Below are 26,994 nucleotides of genomic sequence, written 5' to 3'. Positions count from 1 at the left end.
TTGCATATTGTAAAACATTTTTTTTTGTTGTTATTCAAATTTTACTGTTTGTACTACATTTAACACGACACGAGTAGAGTTTTATAAAGGCCCCAGTACACAATGGGCCATCGCCGGCCACTCCAAGGGACGCATTTATGCGTTAGAGGGAGCAAGTGATATTGCTATCTCATTCTACTGCAAGGCTGTGTCCCTTGGAGTGGCCGGCGATGGCCCATTGTGTACTGGGGCCTTAACATAATTAAATATTAGTGTCAAATGATACATTATGGTGTGAAAAATCTCTCTCTCTCTCTGATAAAAATAAGAATCTAATTAACACAACACATCTCTTTAAGTACACACAACCAACAAATAAACTAAGGTGTAAAATACTCTAAAATACATAATTCCAAATTTAACTTTGTGGAACTAAACAACCAATTGGAATGCATACACAGACTATGTAAAAGTTACACTTGCATTCAGGGCTATAACCGCGAAAATCGAAGTTTTTTTATTATTATTATGAATGGGCTTACTCATGGCCACAGACTAGCCGAAGCGTAGACGTGGCCTACGATGGAGCGAGCTCGCCCAGAAGGTGAAGTTCGCAAATTGCGGGGATCTTTCTCTTTTACTCCAATGACGGCGTAATTAGAGTGACAGAGAAAAATCCCCGCAATTTGCGAATTTCGGTTTTCGCGGTAGCCCTTCAGAACACAATGTGAAGAACGACTTACAAAGAGTAAACTGGCCGCGTAGCCAAGATGCCAATCGCTTACGCTCCGTAGCGATCGAAACGCAACTGTCACTGTCGCACTAATATGGAAGAGTGATAGAGACATAAAGCCTTTTTGTGACAATAAATACTTTTATTTACGTGGAACCATGCTTTCGCAACCATATTTTTACATTACATAATATGTCGAAATTAATAAAGTTTTTGAAATTGCTGTTTACTCTTTCTAATTCAGCCGGCGTACTATGGATGGTTTTATACACGTGATAAAATAACTGTCGCTTTTTAACACCGCGGGATAGAAAGTGACGGACACGGATAATATGCGATAGCGCTATATATAGCGGCCATGTTATTGTGACGTAAGCTTGTGTCACTCTGGGAAGAGAAGACCATGTTTTATTAGACTATGGTGTTAAGATAAGTTTAGTTTGTCAAAGGACCGTCTCATTTCAATCATAGACAGAGATAATCATACTATCTTTGTCTTACACTAGTACTAGCACCCAAAAAAAAGGATGAGTATAGTTTTCCTGGTTCCTACTGACTGACAAATTTGTTTGACCAACTATAGGTGTTCCACTGCTCTGCTATTGTCATTAATGATTGAACAGACTTTGTAATATAATAATGTTCACAATATAAGGAGAATACCGTACCGCCAAGGTTTGTGAAATAGTCCATACGTTTAAAATAAATGGGTCAAACAGAAAACAGTGTTACGTCTTTCCTGTGGACATACACAAGAGTTAAGGGCTATAAAGGTTAATTTTCTTATTTAACCCTTATCCACGTGAAAGGTCCTCCTTTTATTTAGAGAACTATGATAAAATCATTACCTACATGCCCACAAGCTGTTAACTATTGCCCACAGGAGAGAAAATTAGTGTGTTAAGCCCCATTTAGACGGTTCAAGAACTTGCGTGCAATATTCGATACATTGCTAACTACAGAGAACAATGAATTCAGTCGATCGACCAAATACCGCAATGTAACGAAAATTGCATGCAAGTTCTTGAACCGTCTAAATGGGGCTTTAGCGCGAACTGTAAATTTTTTCTCCTGTGGGCAATAGTTAACAGCTTGTGGGCATGTAAGAAATTATATTATCATAGTTCTCTAAATAAAAGGAGGATCTTTTCACGTTGATAAGGGTTAAATAAGAAAATTAACCTTTATAGCCCTTAACTCTTGTGTACGTCTACAGAAAAGACGTAACACAGTTTTCTGTTTGACCCAAATAATCACAAATCGTAAAAAATACTTTCAAAAATTTGAATACATACTAATATGGAACAAAAGGTTAAATAAATTATAATATTATAAAACCCAACAGTTTTGGAAGACAGTAAATAAATATTGAATTGATTATTATGTGGTGCTGAGTTTAGTTCTTACTATTAGACATCACATAACTTCCCTAGTTAGAGTCGGACTAAGCTAACTCTGCACGGGATTTGCTTATGACAAAGTGTGGAAATGCCAATATTATCATTAATGCCAAATTTATATGTAATTGTGACGTTTTTATTGACGCTCCCTCACTTAGTTCTGTTCAAATTAGTACAAAGTTAGCTTAGCCGGACTCTATCATAATACAACATAATTAGAGCAATAATGTCAATAATGATCTAGAGAGGATCAACGTCTTTTATTTTTTATTTGAGTTTAACACTCCCGTAGCGAGAATGCGAAATTGAATTTTAATTAATTGATAAAGTTAAAATTTCAAGAACTCAAAATGATGTATGCCTGGGTTGAGCATTTCTTTTATTTTTTTGCCATTTTATATATTGTGACCTTTTTTGCCACTTTTGTGTTATTTCTATAGTTCGTTTTTTTTAGCATTAGAAAAAGCTCCACAGAAGCAAGCGTGCAGCTTTTATCAGGCTCTTTAATTGTAATTAATTATTGAATTATCTAATGTAGCATGGTCAATACATATAATTTACTTCAAATTATTACCGCTAAAAGTGCCGGATTTGGAACCACAAGCTTACTTCTGCGAAGTTCTTTCTAATGCTAAAAAAAAACGGACTATAGTTAGGATCGCGAGCCCTTTTCATCCTTATAGGAGGAAAAAGTGTCCTAAAATTTCCATACATTTTTCAAAGTTTCCTTTTTGTTACCGCCATACAAAGTGTATAGGGAACTGGCAACAATAGGAAAAAAAGCCCTTAAAAACTTTTTATCCCATTAGGATCGAAAGAGCTCGTGATTCTGAGTAGAAATAAAATAAAAGTGGAGAAAAAGCTAACAATAAATAAAAGTGGCAAAAAAATAAAAGAAACGCTCGGTTATGTAAGTTTTTATTTTACTAAAAAAAAATAGTAAGGTGTATTCGGGTAATACCGAATGTCGGATAATTCCGAAATTCAGATGAAAATCACCCTTAATTCCATCATAATAAAAGTCTCTTTTCGGAATTATCCGACAGTTTTCGACATTCGGAATTACCCGAGTAAACCTGTACCTCGTTTTTTGCAAAATATGTTCGTAACATTTGATTTATTGCCAGCTATGTATAAATTTTTGCCTTTGTTTACGTCTTCTTTTTGAATATATTCGGCATCATGTTAGTCTTCTGCTGGAACATCATGGAGACGCGGCGGCCTACCTCCTGCGCGGCCGCCATGTTGGAGCCGCGCGGGGGCTCGCGGGGCGGCTCCGGCGCCGCGCCCGTCACGTTGTGCAGGAGCACCTCGATGGACGGCTTGTATTGGGTGAAGCCGGGCGTTTGGACGATCTCTTCCAGTTTTCTGGAAGGATAATGAGGTTATAATAAATATTAGGGGATATCATACACAGATCGACGTAGCCCCGAATTAAGCAAACCTTGTACCATGGATACTAGGCGACGATATACATACTTACATGTATGTACAGCGGGGGAAGGTTGTAAATTCAACAAATTTACAACTTTCTGAGACAATGTCTTTCAAATCTATCTCTGAATCAGAAACCTATAAATACCTTGGTATGTCACAGTCGTTGGGTATTGAGCACCAGTGTTGGCCGAAACGTTAATGCAATTGACCATTTTTGGCCATTAACCATCATAAATTGAACCGTAGACTGTAATCGTCCGATGCGGTTTACGGTTCAATTTATAATGGGTAATGGTTAATGCAATTAACGTTTGGCCAACACTGCTGAGGACGAGGGTATTAGACGGTCGGCGAAGAAACACTTTTTCAGTCGGTAACCAAATACAACTGTCCCGGCGCTCAATACGAATTCGTCGCGTTTGGCGTCGATATACTTGGTTCGTGGGGCAGAGGCAAGGATGCTCCACAAGGCGCTCGGCAAAACGCCTCGTGAAACGTTCACTCTAACAAAACGCGTCTATTACGACAGATATGACCGCAAGGTGGCGCAAGCGGGAGCCGGCGTCCGTTCCGTAGAGGTGTGCGGCAACTATTACTGCTAGACACCAAAACTGGTGTGACCATGTACTTGTAGCGACGCGACAAAATCACAGAGTGAGCCACGCGTGGCCGACGTTAGTGCGCAAACATTCATCGGAGCTATACCCAGTATACCCAACTACCAGCATTTGTTTCAACTGTTAGTGTACCGAGGTAGACCTTAACCCGTCGCAATAAAGTCTATAATATTGTATCCGAGCATCAGAAGCGTGAAAGAACAGCCCGGCAAGCGTCCATTTAGGCAAACTGTTAGTATAATCCGAGGTGGACCTTATTCCCTGACAATAAGGTTTAATGTTGTACCTTAAGGCTGGTAGAAGTGCGGGGTGGTGCGCGGCGTGGTGTGCGGCGAGCTGCAGGCCCGGCGTCAGCGCGCAGATCCCCTCCGGCGATGTACATAGCCCCGCCAGTGTGCATAGGAGGGACACCGCTGCAAAAAAAGGTAAGTATAAATGGGGCTATAAACCCTCAACAAACTGCGACTGTGGCGCACCAGATCAGACAATCATCATCAATGTGGACGTGGACAATCATCATCAATCATCGTGGAGGAATGCCCCAAGAGATGCTTTTCTGGAGGCATGAAAGAACTGTACGCGATAACTGCGGATGCCAGGGAATGCGCCAAGATGTACACATGTTATCTTTGTAAGTTTTCAATAAAGCCATACAATAATAATAATAGTAATTTTGGACACGGCGCGTATAGTACGTCGGTTCCTCACTCTGCGGCCCTGACTACCGGCAGCTTGGGCCCTGCCCCGCTGTCGGCGGCACCCTAGGTTAGGTTTTTTATAATGTGTTTATATGTATTTTTAATTTTTTTGTAAGTGTTTTTATATTTTACTTTTATATTCATATTATAAATGACCTAGCCTAAGAAGAAAGATAAATAAAGAGATAAAGAGAAGGCACGTGGATAATTTTTGAAGACGTTTTTACTTCACAGAAATATACATACTGGTCAAAAACCAGTAGCGGATTGGTTAAACTAAGATAGTGGTCTCTTAGGTTCGACCTGCGGCCCGTGGTTTTGACACGCAAAATCTTCCGAACCTGCCCGTCGAAAGGAAGCATAAGAGCCTAATCCTCGATATTTAAGGTGTTCACGAGCAAAAACTTTCTATCTCTTTCGTCACCGTCAGGCGTATGGTTCGATCAGGTTCTTACATAGAACCTGATCGAACCACTTCTTCTTTCATGTTACTATACTATGTCTACCTCTCTCAGACACGACAGCGTTCTCAGCAGTAGGCAGCACCAGTAACGCCAACGCTTCAGCAGCCCTCGCCACTTCTTTGACCGAGAGTCGTCCAGTTGATATAATGTGTTCCACGGGCGGCCAACATTAAGCTTCGCTGGTATCTACAACTCTGTCTAACGTACGTTACTAGTGTATCTACCTCTCTCAGACACGACAGCGTTCTCAGCAGTAGGCAGCACCAGTAACGCCAACGCTTCAGCAGCTCTCGCCACTTCTTTGACCGAGAGTCGTCCAGTTGATATAATGTGTTCCATGGGCGGCCAACATTGGGCTTCGCTGGTGTAGCCGTGGATGAGGCAGGCGCGGGTTACGCTGCCCCAACATGTGATGGCGGATTCTCGGACCGATCTGAAATTGAAGAAAAGCTAATCGTACAACATAAATCGTACACGATCCAGAACTAACACCCCACGTGCAGGTTGAAAGGAGTCTCCGTCACGTTGAAGCGAACTATGGGTGAAACAAATTAATTTATGTATAGACACAGAATAAATAATAGTGCTAGGTACCTACAGAAGACTCACTCACTAACAAAACGCGTCTATTACGATCAGGACAGGTATGGCCGCTAGGTGGCGACAGCGCCACGCGAGGCTTATGGCTAGCCACCAAAATTGGTGTGAAACGGATGGAGTATTATAGTCCGTTTTTTTAGCATTAGAAAGAACTTCGCAGAAGTAAGCTTGTGGTTCCAAATCCGGCACTTTTAGCGGTAATAATTTGAAGTGAATTATATGTATTGACCATGCTACATTAGATAATTCAATAATTATTAACAAATAACGAGCCTGATAATAACTGCACGCTTGCTTCTGTGGAGTTCTTTCTAATGCCAAAAAAAACGAACTATAGTACAACAATGTTGCTTTGTTATTTCGTCAAAAATATAAAGTGCTACCCAATTAGTGCCAACACTTTATGCTTACCTGCGTGTGTATACATGCATTTAATGTACCCACAACAAAGACGAATACGCAATTAAATAGCTTCTAATAACTATAAATGACCTGATGGAATTGAACTGAAAAAATCGATACGCCCTTCTCATAGTTGCCTATTTAAAGTCCTTCTTCTTTAACTGGCGCCCGAATTGCTTCTGACCGCAACTTCGGGCGGCGTCAGGAGCATGAGATGAAAGTCGTTTACGTACCTACACAATGTCTCTACGCACTGCTCTGTCCTCAAGACTCAGACTCAGACCTCAGAGTGTAAACAGCGATATGGAAAAATCAGAATACCTCCCGCGAAAATTCGGAATTTCGTTATTTACCTCTCTATTACTTATGAATTTGAGCGATAGAGACGCAGATAACGTAATTTTAATTTCCATTTTCACGTTAGGCCCGCATATTTACAGTACACAAATTACTTACGCATCGTCATCGTTGAGCAGCGCCATAACAGCGGGTATAAGCTGCCGTTCGATGCTGCTCTCGTCCACGTCACATACACTGAGAAGCTCTGCTAATAATGTACTGATATACACTCGGCTGCCGGCGCTGCTGTGGGCTGTGACTGGAATAATTGGCTTGGTTATTATCAGCATATTAAACATAAAATATTCAAAAATATAATTTTAACTGGTGTGAGATATACTGACATTGAATAATTTTACGGTGTAGACTCACTTGTTTTAAGTCACTCGCGCATGTTTCGGAGAGCCTAGGTCTCCTTTCTCAAGCACTAGCAGTGCGAGCAGCGTTCACGACGGCCGTGTATCGTGTACGCGTACCTAGGCTCTCCGAGACATGACGCGCGAGTGACTTAAAATTAAAACAAGTGAGTCTAAACCGTAAAATTATTCAATAAAATATACATAGTATGAACTTTCTCAAATGATTTTTACGCCTAGGACCCTAATCTGTTAAACAAAAGCCATTGTTTCTTTTGTGCGAGCGGTGGGCTACCGTGTTGAGCGCGTGCCAAAGCAACAATGGTGTTTAAAAAGTGGCTATATCGTGGTGGTTTTAAGGTTCAAATCTATGTAATAATATGAACACTCGCCCGCATTGAGGTGGTCGACTGTCTTACATCACCAAAACATGTTACATGTTTTGAACCTTAAAATCACTTCGATACAGCCGCTTTTTAAACGAAATTGTTGCTTTGGCACGCGCCCAACACGGAAGCCCACCGCTCGCTCAAAAGAAACAATGGCCTTTGTTGTAAGCCGAGGGTCTTAGGCCTAAAAATCATTTGAGAAAATTCATACTTTACTGCTTTGCAATGTAATTCACACTTAGGTTATGACCCAGTGTGCGCTCTACATTCAGTTGGCTTGAGAAATGCTCCTTCTAAATTCACAAACTTAAAACTCTGTGATGTGAGGTATCATCCGGGATAAGATAAGGAATCGTGATTAAGTAATTAATTTATTTGAAAGAATAAACCTATTAGTCAATATGCCTAGTCTAAGACTTATAAATATATCTATTTTAAAGGTACTTACATTCTCTAAGGTGTTGTAAGTAAGACTCCAGCAGGAGCGGCCTGTGTTTCGCCGTCCACTTCAAGGGGATGGAGAACATCTTTACTGGAAGCCCGCGGATACTGCTGTACACAATCCACCTGTAAATTTTACAGTCATACATTTAGTAAACAATTAATTAGCACATATAGTTCGTTTTTTTTAGCATTAGAAAGAACTCCACAGAAGTAAGCGTGCAGTTTTTATCAGGCTCTTTAATTGTTAATAATTATTAAATTATCTAATGTAGCACGGTCAATAGATATAATTTACTTCAAATTATTACCGCTAAAAGTGCCGGATTTGGAACCACAAGCTTACTTCTGCGAAGTTCTTTCTAATGCTAAAAAAACGAACTATAGATATTAGAACATCATACTCATTTTTTATTTTTTTTTAGCTAGTATTTTGTAAATGACAGACATTCTCAAAATGTTCTTTTATGTTAAAAAATATCTGGATTGAATGTGCCTCAAAGTAATTACATTTTTTTTCTAGACTACGACACCCCTTATGATTTTACCAGTGTATACCGGGTGTGGCCTGTAACACGAGCAAATAATTAAAACATAGATTGTACTCCTCAAAGGGTGACACTTTTGTTCAACAACTTTTAAACATTATGAATTATTTAGACTCCCTATTTTTCATACAAAATAAATATTATCTTCAATGGACGCCATCGCCACGCCATATCATTGTGATTGACGTTGCTTGTCACGCCTTAAACATAACAAAATTCGCAATACATTGCGTCTTAGAATAAACTTTAAAGTGTATTAAAAATCAAACCACAAGTTATTTTTAAAAGTCGCTGAACAAATGTTGGTCAGTATGAAGAGTACAGCCTACAGTTTAATTTTTTGCTCATATTACAGGCCACACCCGGTATATGAAGTACGGATATGTATGTCTCCTTATTACGTGTGTTCACTATAGTATCGACACTACAGAGCCAATTTTAAAGTGTCAATCGACTCGTTTAACCCTTTGAACACCACGACTATCAAATGCACGCGTCATTGTGAACCTTGCCGAAATGCACAAAGGTTGATATAGAGCTATTGCTGCGAGCGTTAGTTTACATTTTTGACGATCAAAGGGTCAAAGGTCCGAGCTACATTTATACCCGTCTCCCAAAGAAGAGAATCTATACGAGAAAAACACGAAGTTCGAATAATATTCATCATTATTATATTTATAGTATATATGTATTGTATAAATATGTGGTAGTTTATATATATTTTATTTATTTATGTAGTTTATATGTATAGTTTGCTTTTTTTTTAATTTACTCTATAGGTATATTTTTCTCTGTGTAGATATCTCTGTTTGGCCCTATGGTTGACTGGTAGAGAATGCCATTTGGCATTAAGTCCGCCAATAAATAAAAACATATGGGTTAAACGTTTCACTTGTTACAAGGGGGAGGCCTATGTTCAGCAGTGGACGTCTTATGGCTGAGATGATGATGAAACGTTTCACTTGTTATTTGCAATGAGCCACAATATCTTGAGCATTATTCTATCTCTAGATATACCTAAACTTACTTCTGTAGGAACTCCGCCTGCTGTCCCATATCCCCTTGCGCTGGTAACACGGCCACTAGGTACACACCCACAACCACAGTATACTCCACGTTCACACTATGAAGCTTCTCCATTCTCTGCTCCAAATCCATTATGATGTCCATGAATATAGGCGTGAGTATGCTAAGTGTGAACTGAGCGCCGAAATTGTCTACGTAACTGTTGAATAGCGATATTAGGAGCTCGTATATCGTGGGGTGGTTCAGCGCTTTGCCGTTCGTTGCTATTTCTAAAATTTGTTTAACACTGAAAAAAAATATGTATTTTATGAGCAGTTCGAGGTAGGTAATGCAAGCCGAAGCTAAAGAGGGGCAATAAAATACGAATAGCAAACTTCTAAATCTTGTAACTCGGTAAACAATTTTGTGTCAATACAGCGTAGGGAAGAAATAATCTAAGTGTACAGTCCGATAATAAACTGTAGAAAAATTTAATAAAGAGAACTAAACTATTTAATACCTGGCAATATCAAACGTCTTATATTATACAGGTATACATATACTTACAAGGAGGACTCAAATCTAATTGTATTCAAATTGTAATGTTTAACACAATAAACATTTTTAAATTTTGCATTTTTTTTTTCACACTAAGTGAATGCAGTGTTGCTTATGCTTCGTGGCGCCCTCAGTTTAATTTTACTCTTTATTGTCGGATAGTACCAAAATAACAAATATATATTGTCAAAAACAAACTTACATATCAATAAACCAATTCAACTCCGCCCATCTCGCATCCTTCTTCAACAATAAACTATTCATCCCGACCAACAATCCTTTGGCGTCCACATTCTCCGTGAAATAGCACTGCAGATCCATAAAGCTGTCCTGCTCACTCTCAAGCAACACATCTTGTAACATAACACTCGTATCACAGATAGGGGTAACTTCTCTAACGATTTGTACATTCACTACGTAGGCCAGCTTCGATAATACTAATACTCTCATTACTTCTAAATATAATATAACACTCTTTGATTCGTTTTCTTTGCTCGCTTTTATTAAATTCGATAGTATTCGTGTGCATAATTCCGTTGAGAATTTGCCTGAAAAATAAATTAGAATTAATAGACATGTAACATTGAATTACTTGAATTTGACTAAAGTAGAAAAACACCATTTTAATCGAGTTTTGTCTATTTCATTAGATTAAAAAGTAAATTCAGGTAATTTCAGTTTTGGGATCAAATTGGGGAAAATAAATTATTAAATTTATTAATTATATAAATGATATACATTTTGTGTAATATCACAGTATAAATAATAGTACTAGTCACTCTCTAACAAAACGCGTCTGTTACAATCAGGACAGATATGGCCGTTAGGTGGCGATAGCGCCACGCGCGGCTTATGGCTAGCCACCAAAATTGGTGTGGAACGGATGTACTTTTAGCTACCTGTTGCAAAGCGACGGAATCGCGGATTGAGCCACACCTGGTAATGTGCTAAATTCTTATAAAGCCAAATCATGAGACATGGTGTGGTAGGTAATGTTTACTTATGTACATATAAGCATGTTGGCATTTTTCTAGAAATATTGTAATTTTGATTTCAAAATTGACATCATCATTTTATCTGTAATATCGCTTATCTATGCTTACAACATAAACATAACATTTCTTCATCATCATCATCATCATCTCAGCCATAAGACGTCCACTGCTGAACATAGGTCTCCCCCTTTTTTGGGGGGTGAATGCCATAATCGCCACGCTTGGCAGGCGGGTTGGCGATCGCAGTCGAGTACACCGAATTTGAGGGACGCTGCTGCCCGTCCACCAGTGGTCTTGGACGTAGTTTAAGGACATACCCCCGGGTCCATTTCTAACACACACACGAGTAACACGGGGGTAACATTTTTTACCTGAAACTAAAGCGCTCCTCGCCAACAACGGAACAAATATTCTAACAGCATCCTTAACATTCTTATCGACCGGGTCCTTCAGAAAACTAAACATGAGATTCTCCAACTGTCCATACTTATGCTCGGCCACAGGACATATTAAACAAGCCGACTTCAGCCCAATACTTCTTATTTCTGGTTCACTAGATTCACACATTAATGTGACTAGGCTGAGTAGTAAAGAAGTGCATAGCTCTATGGGTACGTATGGTGCTATGGCTACGCATATTTGGCTGGCTAGGATACGGCGCTCGGTGGACCGTGAGGCGAGGAGTTCGGCGATGGATGATAGGACCTCGCCTGCGCCGCCCCATTTCACTATGAGACATGAAGCTGAAAATTAAAAATAAACATGTGAGCAAGCGGGCAACTTTATTAGTAATAGCGACCCGTCCCGGCTTCGCACGGATTAACAAATACACGTAAACCTTCCTCAAGAATCACTCTATAGATAGATAGGTGAAAACCGCATGAAAATCCGTTCAGTCAGTCATTCAGTAGTTTTTGAGTTCATCGCGAATATACATACACACAAACAGACAGGCGCGGCGGGGGACTTTGTTTTATAAGATGTATAGTTCGTTTTTTTCAGCATTAGAAATAAGGTAAACAATCTTGATGTGTCTTCTAAAAACACATTTTAAAAATAAGTTAGGGCAAATATGTAACAATTATGAATCTGATACAATCATTTATATTCTTCTGTTTTCATAAATGATAGTTACTGATTTTTAATAAGCGTTTTTCAATTAAAAGACATGCCAAAATCGCTTACCTTCTTCCAAGTTCTTTCTAATGCTAAAAAAACGAACTATAGTGATACATCGTTAGCTCAAGCTTCGTCCAATGACTATCAAACGGGTTAGGTACCAACGGGACCGGGCCAGAGTGAATCTTTTAAGGGATTTGAAGTTGTTGTGCAGAAGTTATATTAAATTTTTACAAAGCTTGCAATAAGATTACAAAGCTTGCGATCACAACCAGCCTGTTTTTAGCTGTCGTGGTAAACTATAGGCATGTTGACCAGTTTTTAGAACTGTATTCATTTTATAGATAGACACGTAATTATTACAAAACAAATATTTAAATTTTTTATACATTAATTTTAAATACTAAATAGAGCTTAATTAGTTTAGTGTTTAAAGTTTGAGCCTAAACGCTCCAAGCTGTAACGTGACGTCACGAACAGATAAATAAACAAACTGCTGCCAAAATGTCAGTCCTAGCGTAGATCAAAAGCTGTAGTATTTAATTTATCTCTCTTTATGAAAGATCAGTATTACGTAAATATATAAGCTAAAATAATGAATAACAAGTTTTACATGTCTTATGCAGTGCCTGTGTAAAAGAACAACAATCAAGACCCTAGAGTCTAGGGTCTTGATTGTTGTTCTTTTACACAGTACATCATGTAACAAATATTTGTTTTATACTCTAGGCCCTAGAGTATAAAACAAATATTTGTTACATGATACTTACGTTGCAGTTACGAATTTTGACTTGAATGTTATTGTTACTTGCGGCGCGATGGGTTATCGTCCCATAGAAAATTTGAATTTCGCGCCTTTTTTAACTGACAAGATTTGCTTGACCAGCTATAACATTTATATCATGTAATCATATTTTTTGTACGTAATAAATGTCTATTGTCGAAATAAAAAATACATACAGTTTTTGAACATCCAAACTCTTTGGCGGTGTCGTATGGATTACGGTCAGGTTTGACGACTAATATGATTTACACTTGCAAAATATGATTTTCAGCGTTCTTATATTCCCTGCTATGGTAAAAATATAACATGTTATATATTCGCGATTCATGTCAACATGCCTATTGACTCCTTTCGGGCCGTACTGCCGGATGTCATCGTGCGGGTTCGGTACCTTGCAGCAGCTAACCCGGCTACGTTGATGTGAATCCTTTTGGGCCTTTTGTCCACCGTTGGTAGTTTCGTTCACCGGATTGTGCACGTTTGTGTGAGTGTTTGCGGACGAAATATAAAAAAAAACTACCTTCACAAATAGCACGGGTATCCGCCGGTTCAGGTTTCTTCACTAGCGTGAGCAGAGTCTGCAGGGTGCGGGCGCGCCTCGTGTCTCCTGGCGGGAGGAGCGCCGCGCAGCTCGCCAGTAACGCTGCCGCTTCGCAACGGCGAGCCACTAGCGTGTGAGGTAGCACCTGACAGAAATAGGGTAGTTGTCACATGTTGCATTTTATACCTAATATATCAGTTTAATTTATTGTAAATAAGCATTTGATACAAAATTAAACGTAATATGTATTTAACCTCTCTTATGGAACGTGGATCAGCAAATATTCAATAACATAATAGCTATCCTTGCAGTAAGTATTGAATTCTAATTAATTATAGCTTAATTGTCCTAACGTGGATCCGCGATATGAAAGGATAAAGAGAAAAAAAAGTGGAATAACATTTGAAGCTATTTTGTTATCTTATCTTCTAATATTAATTCAAAAAACGTCACTTAAACAAAAGCAAAAAAAAAAAAAAAAATTTGAAAATTTTTTTTTTACATTATCAGCAAACGCAATATTTCGCAAGTTAGTACTTCTCGTCACCATGTGACGTCACATAGCACCGCGTTAGTATGGAATGGTGTGAGAGAGGATTTGAATGCCCGTGACAATGTCTGCGACTTTACTGAACTTATGTTTTGATTTATAATGATGACTTTTACAATTGTTACTCTCATCATTACCAACTAAATGCCAAGTGGATTCATAATCAAGAATTTATTAATTTCAATTCCTAAATCAACAAGTATGCAGAGCTTGCAACTTTAGAACGAACATGTTATGACCTTACGTAGGTACACACACGTACACAATGCACAACAACGTTGCATATGCATATTATCTCGTAACCTAACACGTATTCTGCTATTGCTAATTTTACAATGATTACATGCAATTAATAACACGCATTGTTACCTTGTGGCCTCGGCTTCACTTTTCCGAATAATGAGAACATAATCACTTTATTTAACCCTAAACAAATCAGCCGTTTTTACAGCTCAGGCAGGTTTTCCTGCCGCTGAATATTTTGCAGGGGTTTTCGTTTTGGCATTTTTTTGCCTAAGCTAGTAAATAAACTGCTATACAGGATATTCCTAAAATTACTTCGGAACTGAAAAGTTATAGGACCTTAGTAAAACCTTCCTAAGGCGATTTCGCACCCCTCTTTAATTGTTGCCACTATGTCCGTCTGTCTGTCTGCCACCAGGTTGTATCTCATGAACAGATATCTAGACAATTGAAAATTTCACAGATGATGTATTTCTGTTGCCGCTATCACAACAGATACTAAAAAGTACGGAACCCTCGGTGGGCGAGTCTGACTCGCACTTGTCCGGTATTTTTAAAGCCTTTGAATACATACCTTAGGCATCGTATCAGCGACCAACGTGAGCAGTTCCGTCAGCGTGACCGGTTTGTCGCTGTTCACCAGCTCGGCCAACAACTCGTTCGTCAGAGGCTCGTTCAGGCTCAGAGTCTCGCTGCACCAGTTTATTAAAGACAGCTTTAGGGTGTTCGGTAGACCGCTGGAGAGAAAAATAAACCATAATGTTATGTCTGCAAAAGCGAGGATTGCTTGATAATTATTTTCCATCGTATTATCACGGAAACGTTCGTATTTGTCAAGCTACTTCAGTCGACCTCGGTACCTTTTGTACCGAGACTGACTGAAATTGCAAGACACGTTCGTACGTTTCCGTGAAAATACGATGGAAAATAATTATGCACTACATCTTGTTTGAATTTTAAACTTGAAATTCATGATACAAATACGTTAGACAAAGCAAGGACTGGACATTCACCAACCCTGGGTTAACCTGTTAAAACTCCAGGTTTAACAGGTTAACCCAGGGTTAGTGAATGGTGCCATACCATGTACCATGTACCAAGTACCATGGCTATCAAGTACAATTTGACACTGGGTTAACGGTTTAACCCCAGGTTAGTAGGATGGTGCAAGGGGCGCTTAGAGTCGTGACACCGGGGTGCGTTGTCGGCACTGACCTGTCGATCCACATCTCCTTGCAGTCGTAGTCGTAGTGCACGCGGGTCCACTCGGCCGTGTCATTCATACTTAACGTGTCATCGAGTGTCGTGACGCTCCCGTGCGTTGGCGAGCCCCGGCTTGTGACGTCACCGAGTAGCGCTGGCTCGAATGAGCTGGTGTTTGAGCCTTCTTTTCTTACTCTGTTAACAAGGAAACTAGATTCAGTAACAATATACAAAGCTGATATTTTAGCTATACTGATCCCATCACGTATACACATAGTAACACTAGTAACTGTCATTTGAAACTAAAATAAAAATCTGATAACGTATTCCATGTTACTACTAACTGCTAATGATACATTCCTAGTTCTACGTCACAGCCAATAGCTTGGTTTTACCTGGTGTAGAGCGAAAATGCTGGGGTCCCTTTGTTTGACATAATTATTGAAAGTCATAATGTAATGATTGTCAGATTATCATTAGTCATAATTCTGAAACCGTTAACTTTTCAGGATTTTCGTAGGTTAGGTTTGTTTTATGGCAATCTTGAAAATATTACGCGTTTCTGAGATAAACCATATTATGACTAACGAAAATGTGTGCATACAATACATTATGACTTAAAAATTTATGAGAAACAATAGAGACCCCGAAAATGCTTTGTAAATGTATAAAAGTACTTACATTGCACTGTTCTTCTCACTGTCAATCATTTCAAACTGGTCCGGAGTAGCACTGTGGGTAGACTGCCCACTGCCATAATGGTTCTCCGTTGCCGTGCAGGGCAGAGGCCTACTTTCAATTGTTTCAATAACCTGGCTCATCTTCTCTTCTGGCATGTGGAGGTCTAGACCTTTGCTCTCTGAGGCTGGACTGGTTAAGGAGTTCAGACTAACTATGGCGGCATCGTATAATTTCTGAAAGTTTAACTTTTCTGTTTCTAGTAGTATGATTTTTTGCTTGAGGAGTTCTATTTCTTCCGCTTGAATAAGTATCTGAAAATGAATATAATTTGTAAAGGTGATAATAGCACTGTAATGTCTGTAAGATTTAAATGTGATGAGGGGCTTTTGTTCTTACACGGAAGATGCTCATAATTCTCGTTTTATGTATATGTAGATTCTAGTTTAATAAGAGTTGTTGCAACTTGCCCTTTAATTGCAATGTTCTAATGACCCGTAGCTTTAGCACGATAGCGCCGCGACATTTCCTCGCGCCTGAGTTAGATAACCCGTCTCGCGCGAGATACTGCCGGCGCACTCGTGTTAAGGCCACTTAGCCCCACTTGCACCATCACACTAACTAGGGGTTAACCGGTTAAACCAGATTAGTGGGATAGTGCAAGTGACCCTTAGTGGTTCGAATGCTTAAGGTTTATTCTAATACGCCTTTATTATGACAAAATGACTGGCAATGTAACCCATTTCTCATAACAAAAAGGAAAAAATGAAGCTCACCTCATGATTCCAATCGGTATCATTCTGAAATGATGTCTGACAACTAACACACACATTGTCATCACAGTCAGTCTGGCATTCCATATTCGAATATTGCCAGTCCGTTTCTGTACTTGCATCTGTCTTTGGGACATTGATGGCAGAGTTACCCCAGAATAGGGACACCAGACCCGAGGGTCGCGGCATATTCAGACCTACGTCGTCCCAATCTTCGAAATCCTGCAAGTCATAAGTTATATGATTAAAATATTAGCCAGTCAGAGTTAAGATCTATACGGAATACACTATATAGCCAGTTTCAGTATTTTCCTGACTTACTTCTTAATAGACAATGGCCAATTAACAATAATAATGCAAATTAGAATGAAATAGAATTGATAAGCTGTTTTTATATTCCAGATACCAAAATGACAGTACAATTAGCAAATTTACTACCCAGTCATCCTGCTTTTGGATCAATTGTGACGTTCCACGAGAAAAGGTACCTTATGGCGGTTCGCGCTTACGTTGCAGAGCACCGCAATAGTATTAGAGTGGCGTTAACAATAGCGTAAGCGCCTACCGCCATAAGGTACCTTCACCCGTGGGATGTCACAATTTTGTACTAAAATTGCTGACAAAATATGTAGTAAATACCGGGTGGGGTCTGTAATATGAGCAAAAAATTTAACTGTAGGCTGTACTCATCATAGGTACTGATCAACATTTGTTCAGCGACTTTTGAAAAAAAACTTGTAGTTTGATTTATAATACACTTTAAAGGTTATTCAAAGACGCAATGTATTGCGAATTTTGTTATGTTTAAGGCTTGACAAGCAACGTCAATCACAATGATATGGCGTAGCGATGGCGTCCATTGAATATAACATTTATTTAGTATGAAAAATAGGGAGTCTAAATATTTCATAATTTTTAAAAGTTGTTGAACAAAAGTGTCACCGTTTGAGGAGTACAATCTGTTTTAATTATTTGCTCGTGTTACAGGCCACACCCGGTATATCATATCTGCCTGGGATATAAAAATAATCTTCTGATTCCATTGTGAGCCTTATGTTATGCATGAAACATAAAACCTATAAAGAAGTATAAACCTGATGTTTTCGAATGTAAACTAAACATCTAAACAAAATATGCATGAACAATTCAATAGTGAGTCAACATTGGATAAACTCCAACAAGGCTAACCAACAGGTGATAATGAGGAAATTGTATTCCAATTCATATCTTACTGCATATGTGTATAAGGTTTAGTTTCATTCACTTAAACTTTAAATCACAACAGTCTATGCACATATGTTATAATTTATGAAACTAGCATCTGCTTTTCAATACAAGTCAAAGGGAAATATAGTTGTTATAAATCAAAATTTTGTATACTTTTACTATTTCTTTCTATGTTGTATTACAAAGAGGGCAATGCTTTACTGATGATCTTACTATTTGTTTTAATTTTTTATTTATTTAAAGTGCCTTAATAATTTTCATGTAAACAGTTTAAATCCGATTACAATTCATAAGAGCTTGTTGCTAGGCCTACATGAATAAAGTATATTTTGAATTTGAATTTGAAAAATCCAATTTATTTTTGTTGACCCATTCTCTCATTGCAGTTAAACTCAATTTATACCTTACTCTCGTGACTCACCTGATCAGGATTTTCATCAGAAAATGTGATGGAGGTGAGCTTGTAGTCCTGGAGCAGCAGGTACTCATTAATGAGGAAGTTGAGGGCTCTGCGCTCATGGGGTTTCAGGGAGCGCTTGTTAAATGGATCCTTTGAGTTTTTGTCTAGTCCTGATTCACCATCTACAAAAGAATTTAAAAAAGTTTTAATTGTCTTTGGTAATGGTTTTTTTTACTAATGTTTATCATAAATTTAAGTTCACTAGACTAACTTACCAGCAAATTGAGTAAGATTAGCTCTTAATGCATGAATGGTTTCCTTTGCTTTCCTCAATTCAAATTCCAAGACAGCCACATCACCCCCACTGCCACCGCGGTCCCCACCGCCATCTTCGGAGTACCGCGCGGTGTCGAGGGAATCCAATGTCGCCTGGCTGGGCGAACGATCTAAGTAAAAGTAACGTGTTTAAAGTATTTCTAAATCTTTGTTGAGTGATGCTCATCTAAGCCTTTTTAGTCATAATATAATGATTAACAAGAAATATTGACTTTGTTTTACTGCTTTATAAGCTATTTTTACTTACGCATAGAAACAAACTCTGAAGCTCTGGAAACATGTTGTTCGAAGTTTCCTGGATTAGAAAAAAATTCCCTTAATTGCGGCAATTCTTTACCGCTTTCTACAAGCTCCGTATGCAGCTCTAGAGCCGTTAAAAAATAGTGATCTTTCAGCAATTTTGTGGCTATATCTTCGTAGGTCAGGTGAGGAGCGGCGGTGAAAGAACTTTCTTCCAAATCCTTATATGGATTCATGATTTATTATTTCACTTATTAATCGCTATCTAGAGAAAATTTTACAAAACTGTTTGATGTACCCTGATAATTCATCTCATTTCGTACTTATTAAGTTAATAAACAAAACGTAATATTCATGAAATTGAACTTTGGAAAATAAATAAGAATAAGAACAACTCAAGGCATTTTTCTCAAAAGTACTCAAAAGTGACAGATCATATGAATGAAATGAAAAACAGATTAAACATTAAACTCAAATTAAAAATGTCAAGAATGAATGATAAGACATTAGCCGTCACTTTATGGCGCTATACACCCAAAATAAGCGCCAGCAGCGTTTGGTGTGGGCTGAGTGTGTGGCTCGAACGGCTTGTAGCAAGTTTGCAGTAAATAATTATTGTCTATGGTTTTAAGCTGTCAATGTCACCATCGAATTCGAATACAAAATGCAAACAAATTAAAAGTTGGTTGCTTTTTATGGACCGTTATGTTACGTTTATTTATCTCTTTAAGCTAAATTTTCGTTCCTTTCATTGTGTAATGTGACGGTTTGTTAAAAAAAAACGATATATTATCTTTAAAATTAAAAATGGCTGAAGATTACTTTAATCTAAAGCGAAAACTAGAAGAATTGGGATATAATAATTCTTTGCCTTTGGAGGCAGTTCCTCTGGTAGAATGTGTGCTCGCAGATCTGCTTCAGACTACAAGGAGTTTACAACATTACATGGATCTTTCAAAAGAAGCTCTCATGCAACGGGACTCATTGATGCTGGAAGCTGAACCTTACAAATGTGACAATGCAAAGCTCATTCAAGAAAATAATCAATTACACAAAGAAAACATCAAATTAAAAGACGACTATTTGAGGTTGTCTAAAGACAGTAAAAGAAAAATTAAAACATTGTCAGATGAGCTTACAAAGAAGGAATCATTGATAAGTAAGTTGCAACATGATCTTAGGGACCTGAGCCTCAGAGGGCTGTGTGTTAGCACCCAAAGCAGCCGCAATAAAAGCAGAAGGAAAGATTGTGGAGATGATAATGTTGCTAGATTGTGCTTTTGCAATGACAATAAGTTGACTGGTGCAGCTAGTGATATCACAGAGTTGACAAAGAAGATACAAAGTCTGGAAGAATATAATGCAGCCTATTTTGATGAAATATCACTTTTGAAAAGTCAAATTGAACACAGGGATAATGAGATTATAAGGCTGAATATCCTTCTTGAAGGTGGAAGGCCTCTTAAAGCTGTTAGCAGAGATGTTTGCAATTCACATACTGATAAAAAAGTTCAAGAGCTACACCGGCAGCTACAAAATATAGCTGCTGAAAATGATGTTCTGAGAAAACAAGTAACAGATGGCTTAGAAAAACAACATGAGGCTATGAAACGGGCATTAAATCTTGCTGACAGGAATAAGACTTTACATGATGAATTGAAAAAAATGGACTCTTTAGCTTTGACTGTAGAAGATGATTGTAATAAAAGAATGGCTACCATGGCAAAAGAGATGAGTTTGTTACAAGCTAAAGTCGAAGATCTGGTTAAGAAAAACTTAGAACTTATGAATGAAATTTCTCAATCACCTAAACTAGATAGACTTCAACTAGACTTGAATAATGCCCTGAGAGAGAAGGAGAATCTGCAACAGAAAGTGACAGATCTAACTGACTTAAATAAAACTTTACAAGATAAAATTGTATCTTTTGCTTCTAACAGTAACACAAATTCTGAAAGAGGACTCAGTGCTAAAAGTAAATGCCCAACTAAAGATGAATTACTTAAAATTCTAGAGGAAGAAAGAAAAAAATATGAGAAATGCATGGCAAAACTGAAAGAACAATTAACTGAAACAACAACTATGTTTAACAAACATTTATCTAATTGTAACGATAAAAATAATAGCCCAAGAACTCATATTCCTTCAGATAGTGCTCGCATTAAAAGTCTCCATAATCAATTATGTGAGAGCCAACAAAGAATACTAATGTTGCAAAAAGAAAATGAAGAACTTAAAGCCAAGTCTGCTATGCAAGATGAAGGTAATAAACAAAATTATAAAGATGTAATTAGTCAACTTAATGCTGAAAATGCAGAACTTTCTAAGGAAAACATTTCATTAAGCAGTCAATTGAGTCAATATAAAAGTATGAATTTGGCACAATACAATACAGGAGATGAATACACAAAACGTGATATATTAAAGCTTCAAGATGAAGTTGACAGGTTAAGGGAGAGTAACAATATCTTAAGAAAAGATAAGGAAGAATATATATCTTTGTACAAAGAATCTACAGATTTAGTTGAAAAGTTAAAACGAGATTTAACTCTGAAGCACAGAGAAATAGAACAGTTACAGGAAGAAAATAGTTCTTATAAAATGACACACCGGACAGGTAAGGCATCTGCTGACCGCCTCAGAGAAGAATGCAACTTCTTAAAAGAGCAAATAAAAAGAATGCAATCTGATGTTATAAAGGAGAAGACATTGGCTAATCAAATTAAAAATATTCAAATGGAAACTGAAAGAAGCAGTAATGAAGTCCAAAGTGAGTTATTTTGTACTCAGAAGAAACTAAGCCTATCTAAAGACACAATTGAATCATTACAAAGGAAATGTAATGATTTGCAATCTGAAATAACTTCTCTGAACCATGATAAAGCAAAGTTAATGGAGAATTTAAAAAAGATTGATCAAGATAGAGATAAATTAGTTTTAGAATTGGATCACAAGACTGAAGCTGTAAGTGTTCTTGAACAGAAAGTTAAATCTCAGAGCCATGAGATAAATAAATTGGAAGAGGAACTCACTGAACTAAAAAGAAGACTAAACCTTAACAAAATATCAGAACACAAATTGGTAGATTTTGAAACACAAATTCAATTCCTAAATGGGGAAATTTTACGCTTGAATCAGCAATATGATAATGCTGTCATGGAAAATAAACATTTGCAAAATAGTTTGGCAGAGGCAAATGGAAACTTGAAATTAAATAAAATTGAATATGAAAAATCTAGAAGAGAAGTAGATGGTCTTAAACAACAATTACAGCACTATGTAGCAGAAGTCAGGCGAATTGAAGAAATGCTCTCACAAAAAGAAGCTGAAAGATCTGATATGTTAGAACACTTTGCGAGTTTGTCTGTTGAAGCAAATATATTAGAAAATACAAATCACTCTTTGGAGAGTGAATCTGCTTCAAAATCACTACAGTTACAAACATATATTAGCAAAATACAGGCTCTAGAAGAAAGACTGGTGGATAAAGATAACACTATTGACGCCCAAACAGCAAAGATTGCAACAATGACTTGTAGGATTACTGCCCTAGAAAATGAGGTAAAGTTAGTTACCGAGGAAAAAGCTCTTCTTGAACAGAATGTGTCATACCTGAAGCAGATGTGTAACAATCTCCAAAAAGAATCAAGTCAAGTCACACATGGCTTGAACGACACTGACTCAGAACTGCAACTTTACGAAAATAAAATAAGGAGTCTTTCAAAAGCAAAGGCAAGATTAGAGGAAGAGAAACATGATGTAAAAGACAACTTAGAAACAACTGAAAAGTTACTGGCAAATGCAAGGAGAGAAGTGGTGGAGCTGAAATTGGCTCTGCAGGATGCTACAGCTGAAACAAAATCATTGCAGGACAGAATTAATAGACTAAGCCGCGTAGAAACTGAAATTCACGATGTAAGTTGTTCAAATTATAATACTGTCTTGTTAACAATAGAAAGTTTTGATATTAATTTGTTTTCCTTTTTTACAGTCTACATTGACTCGAGAATTGGAGCTACCTCTTATGTTGGAAGAAACAATACATGAGGTCAGCCATGAGGAGGATGAAGACAGCACACGTTTTCATGAAGTACATAAAAGATTTTCAAAGTACTCCCATGGAAGTACTTTATAAAATCAATTATTAGCTTATTATCTGTTGTTATTTATTAATTGTTAATTGTCTATTTAACAATTATGTTATGAATTAGGTTTAGTTGCATTTCTAAAAGAAAACTGTATTGTATTAAATAAATTTTATTTATTACCAATGGATAAATATGAAAAAGTTACTTTACCTAAACCAAAACCTCTATACAATACATTGCTAGGTAACTAAATGAGAACACTAGCTTTTATGTTCTAACAACAAAAAGTTCATTCATTATAGACCTTTGTGAAAGGGTTTCAGGTAGAAGTGACAGGTGCGAGTACTCTGCTTTTAACATTCAAAAGGACTACATTAAGGTCCAGGCCCCCCTTTTAGTTAAGTAGGGCCGTAGTTATCTCTATAGATATTTCAGTCCAAAAATTGTTAAAAGTGAATGCTATTAACGGATGGATTAGGGTCTCCCCAGATATATCGACGCGCATTCGCCAAAAGCCGATAGGAAAAAGCTTTATGTCCACGCAATAAGAGCGAAAAAGCCGTCGTGGCGTCGGCAGGCGCCGGCCGATGCCAGATGAGCCGAAGGACTACTTTTTCGATCTTATTGCTTTTTCCTACCGGATTTTGCAGATTCTGCGTCAACATTTGTGGGGGAACCCTTAGACTTAGTGTAACAGCAGACTCCTATTAATACTTATTATGATATCCTACAACTACTGAAAAGGCTAGGAGTTCAATTCAAATGCTCACAGTTTGCTCCATTTCACCCTCCATATTCATAAGGCACAGTGAAATTGCTTGAAAAATAATCACAAATATTTAGATATAGTATTCAGCTACTAGAATTTGTCACAAAAATTTAAAAGAGATATGTCAGCATACATAGTTAAATGTAAATTGAAGTTGCAAATGATGATGTAAAAAGCTATTAAAATCCATTATAAAACCAATAAAAAAACATATTGCACTCCCTATATACAAATATATATTCTGTTTGCAAATTACTAATTTTGTCTAGCACCTAAGCTAACTTTAGCATTACATACTATCTTAAATTACTTAGTAGAGTATGTTTATAATTTTACTTTAAGTTTTTGTTTACATAGGTAAGTACCAGTACATTTTATTGGTTTAGGTAAGTGTTTGTGCATCCAAAAAGAAATCAATTACGACAGTAAGAATAGGAATACATGTTATAGGTATGTTAACCCTTTATAAGGCAGAGGCGATATATCGACCACATACGCTCAATCAGAAATTCAACCATACTGTTTTAATAATAGGGCTCAAAATCGTTTGCATTAATTGAATATTCAACTTGCTTTTAAAATAGATTTTTGAAATGTAGGCTTCTGATAGCTGCAACAAATTCTGCGATAGCACGTCCCTGTCAACGGGCCTTATAAAGGGTTAAAATCTTAACATAATTTGGTACATTGTTTATTTATCATTATTACAATAATTTAAATTAAAAGAATATTGCGATTCAATATTATTAAAATAATAATCAGTCACTAGCAAGCATGATTAGTGGCTATCGGTGGGTCGAGCATGGAGACCAATGAGCAATAAATTGTAATCACAGTACAACTTTTTTTAGAAACAAAATTAAATAATTACTTTACAAGGTAACTTATATGTACCTACAGGTACTTCATAAACAGACATATTGATACCCAAATTCACTGTGATTGATTCCACCCAATTAGTGATGGGTTGTCCCCACTACTGTGTTTACAATATTACCAAAGAGTAATATTGTGGTTGTAATGTTACTGCCCAGATTAGGCTCTGTTCTTATATGCTACATTTGAGACAATTTAGCTGTATAATTTGGTATTTTCTACCTAATGTGCCCAGTGTAACAGTTGCAGATTGGGTAGTAGATTGGGCAGTTGAACTATCAATTTTGAATGTGGGATATACATATGAACAAAGTTTAGGGTATATAGGGTACTAACATAAAAGAGGAATGGACTTAGAAAAAGGCTTATATACAATGTCAGCAGTACAGTAACAGGATCTGAACCCAGTCCCAAGACTTGGGAATTCACATCTTTTAGCATTGATAGTAATCTTGCAAATAGTCAGTATATGGTTTTCAATACACATGCACAGCCATGTGGAAAATTTGAACAGAGACAAAATAATAAATCATTGGAGTTCATATGTTCTCGTACAAAATAAGTGATTATATTTACAATGGTTAAAGCCAAGGACAGGTTTTTAAATAAGTAAACTTTATAATTTCATTGCCAAATTATACAATAAAAATGACTATTCTTTGCATACATACACAGAGTACACATAGAGAAATATTATTTACAGCAGTCTCACTACTATGATTAGTGAGTATTTACCATTACCAGGACCAGTGATAATAAAATTTATCTATACTACATTTGCACTGTCCTATACCATTTCCATTACAATAATGCTAAGATAATTGACTTTCAATTACATCAAAATTATATAGAGAGTTGATGCATCACAATTAAAACTACAAACAATACACCACTTATTACAAAGTTGCCAAAATCCTCGTGAAACCAATGCCGGCCCCTAACAGTGTTTGCCCAATGCCCCATATCATGGCATGGATGGGCGGCATGGTCAGATTTGCTGCGCGATATATGAAGGCGACAGCAGCGCTGCTCGCCACACCTGATGTCACTGGGCTCACAACACCCATCACTATTAAAAGGACGGGAAAGAACTTTCCATACTTGTGCTTTCTTAGAGTGCCGAATGCCACGAGCGCCGCACAAGTGTGAACAAACACTGACGAACACAATGACCACAAAAACACTGGGTACCACATCTCACCAAACGTATCTAATGGATCACCAGACTTCAGTCGAAATATATCCCCGATTGAATCGAATTCTGATACTTGGAACTCAGACAACATGTCATACATGTTGTCTTAGGGATGCTGATGCTTAGAGGCATCGGGGCAGTTTTGATGGTCATGAAATATTTGTCCAAATAAAATCTCTTCTCCGACACAACTCAAAGCGTCGATATTCCACAGAATAGGTCATTGATCACATTGAAATTTAGCACACTTCACACAGATTTATAGTAAATCCTATTTGTTCTGTTTGAAGTAAGCCCATTTTCGAATAATTCACATAAATCCATCGCACAATTTATTATCATTGCACTAACTAACATGACATTTTGTATTGTTACAAATGTCAATCAGAATCACGTCAATCGTTGCTAGTGTTGTCCTTTGGGTATTCCATAGACTTATAATATATAAAGACGTAGTCTCAGCGAGCTGTCACTGTTGCCACTTTTGTTTAGTGTACGATTAACAATGCGGCCCACGTTGCTGTAGCCATGTCGATAAAGTCATATCGATAAACTATCGACATTTCTTGCAATTTTAATTTAACTTCAAAGGCTTAACGATACCTAAAATGACCAAAAACGCTTTTATTCTTTATTGTGGTTATCAGATCACAATTTTATAGTCACGCCCCAGCAGGGAACCAAGGCAAAGTTCAGATATTTAATTAAAATACATAAATACCTCCTAAAATAGGTGTTCCGCAATAATTGAATTATATTATTATATTATATTATATTCATTATCCATTAGCATTTCAATTATGTTTATGTTTAACGAAGATATTGAAGCTTCTGGCACAAGAAAAAAATGATTGGCGATTGCTCCACCGACAAGAGCAAAGCTCTTAAGTTATGATGATGATGATGATTGAAGCTTCAATTAATCGCTATTTCGTTCCGCTGTGTAGCGTTTATCGATATATAACATGATTAAAATCGACTTTTCACATCCCTAAAAGAGCACAATGAGAG

The 26,994-nt window shown here is 37.3% G+C and overlaps 3 protein-coding genes across 3 annotated transcripts; 1 reads left to right on the top strand and 2 right to left on the bottom strand.

Moving 5' to 3' along the window:
• Nucleotides 1–248: 248 nt before the first annotated feature.
• LOC134668865 (RAB11-binding protein RELCH homolog) lies at nucleotides 249–19,466 on the bottom strand. Its single transcript, XM_063526340.1, has 16 exons — nucleotides 19,063–19,466; nucleotides 18,755–18,925; nucleotides 18,501–18,661; nucleotides 16,856–17,074; nucleotides 16,083–16,393; nucleotides 15,414–15,596; nucleotides 14,773–14,935; nucleotides 13,385–13,550; nucleotides 11,333–11,704; nucleotides 10,169–10,514; nucleotides 9,431–9,715; nucleotides 7,863–7,981; nucleotides 6,787–6,928; nucleotides 5,553–5,761; nucleotides 4,453–4,579; nucleotides 249–3,480 (listed from the first exon to the last, which is right to left on the bottom strand). The coding sequence occupies exons 1-16, from the start codon at nucleotides 19,289–19,291 to the stop codon at nucleotides 3,264–3,266; spliced, it is 3,420 nt and encodes a 1,139-aa protein (XP_063382410.1). The 5' UTR covers nucleotides 19,292–19,466; the 3' UTR covers nucleotides 249–3,263.
• Nucleotides 19,467–19,715: 249 nt separating this feature from the next.
• Nucleotides 19,716–23,334, top strand: LOC134668863 (centrosomal protein of 135 kDa-like). The gene is made up of 2 exons (XM_063526337.1): nucleotides 19,716–22,970; nucleotides 23,047–23,334. Exons 1-2 carry the CDS (start codon nucleotides 19,863–19,865, stop codon nucleotides 23,188–23,190), a joined length of 3,252 nt encoding a protein of 1,083 aa, XP_063382407.1. The 5' UTR covers nucleotides 19,716–19,862; the 3' UTR covers nucleotides 23,191–23,334.
• A 1,244-nt stretch (nucleotides 23,335–24,578) lies between these two features.
• LOC134668864 (transmembrane protein 170A) lies at nucleotides 24,579–26,394 on the bottom strand. Its single transcript, XM_063526339.1, has one exon. It carries the CDS (start codon nucleotides 26,081–26,083, stop codon nucleotides 25,685–25,687), a length of 399 nt encoding a protein of 132 aa, XP_063382409.1. The 5' UTR covers nucleotides 26,084–26,394; the 3' UTR covers nucleotides 24,579–25,684.
• Between the last annotated feature and the right edge of the window lie 600 nt (nucleotides 26,395–26,994).

Source organism: Cydia fagiglandana, chromosome 11 (genome assembly GCF_963556715.1).
Source record: "Cydia fagiglandana chromosome 11, ilCydFagi1.1, whole genome shotgun sequence".
NCBI classification, from domain to species: domain Eukaryota; kingdom Metazoa; phylum Arthropoda; class Insecta; order Lepidoptera; family Tortricidae; genus Cydia; species Cydia fagiglandana.
This window is presented reverse-complemented; position numbering and strand designations above follow the sequence as displayed.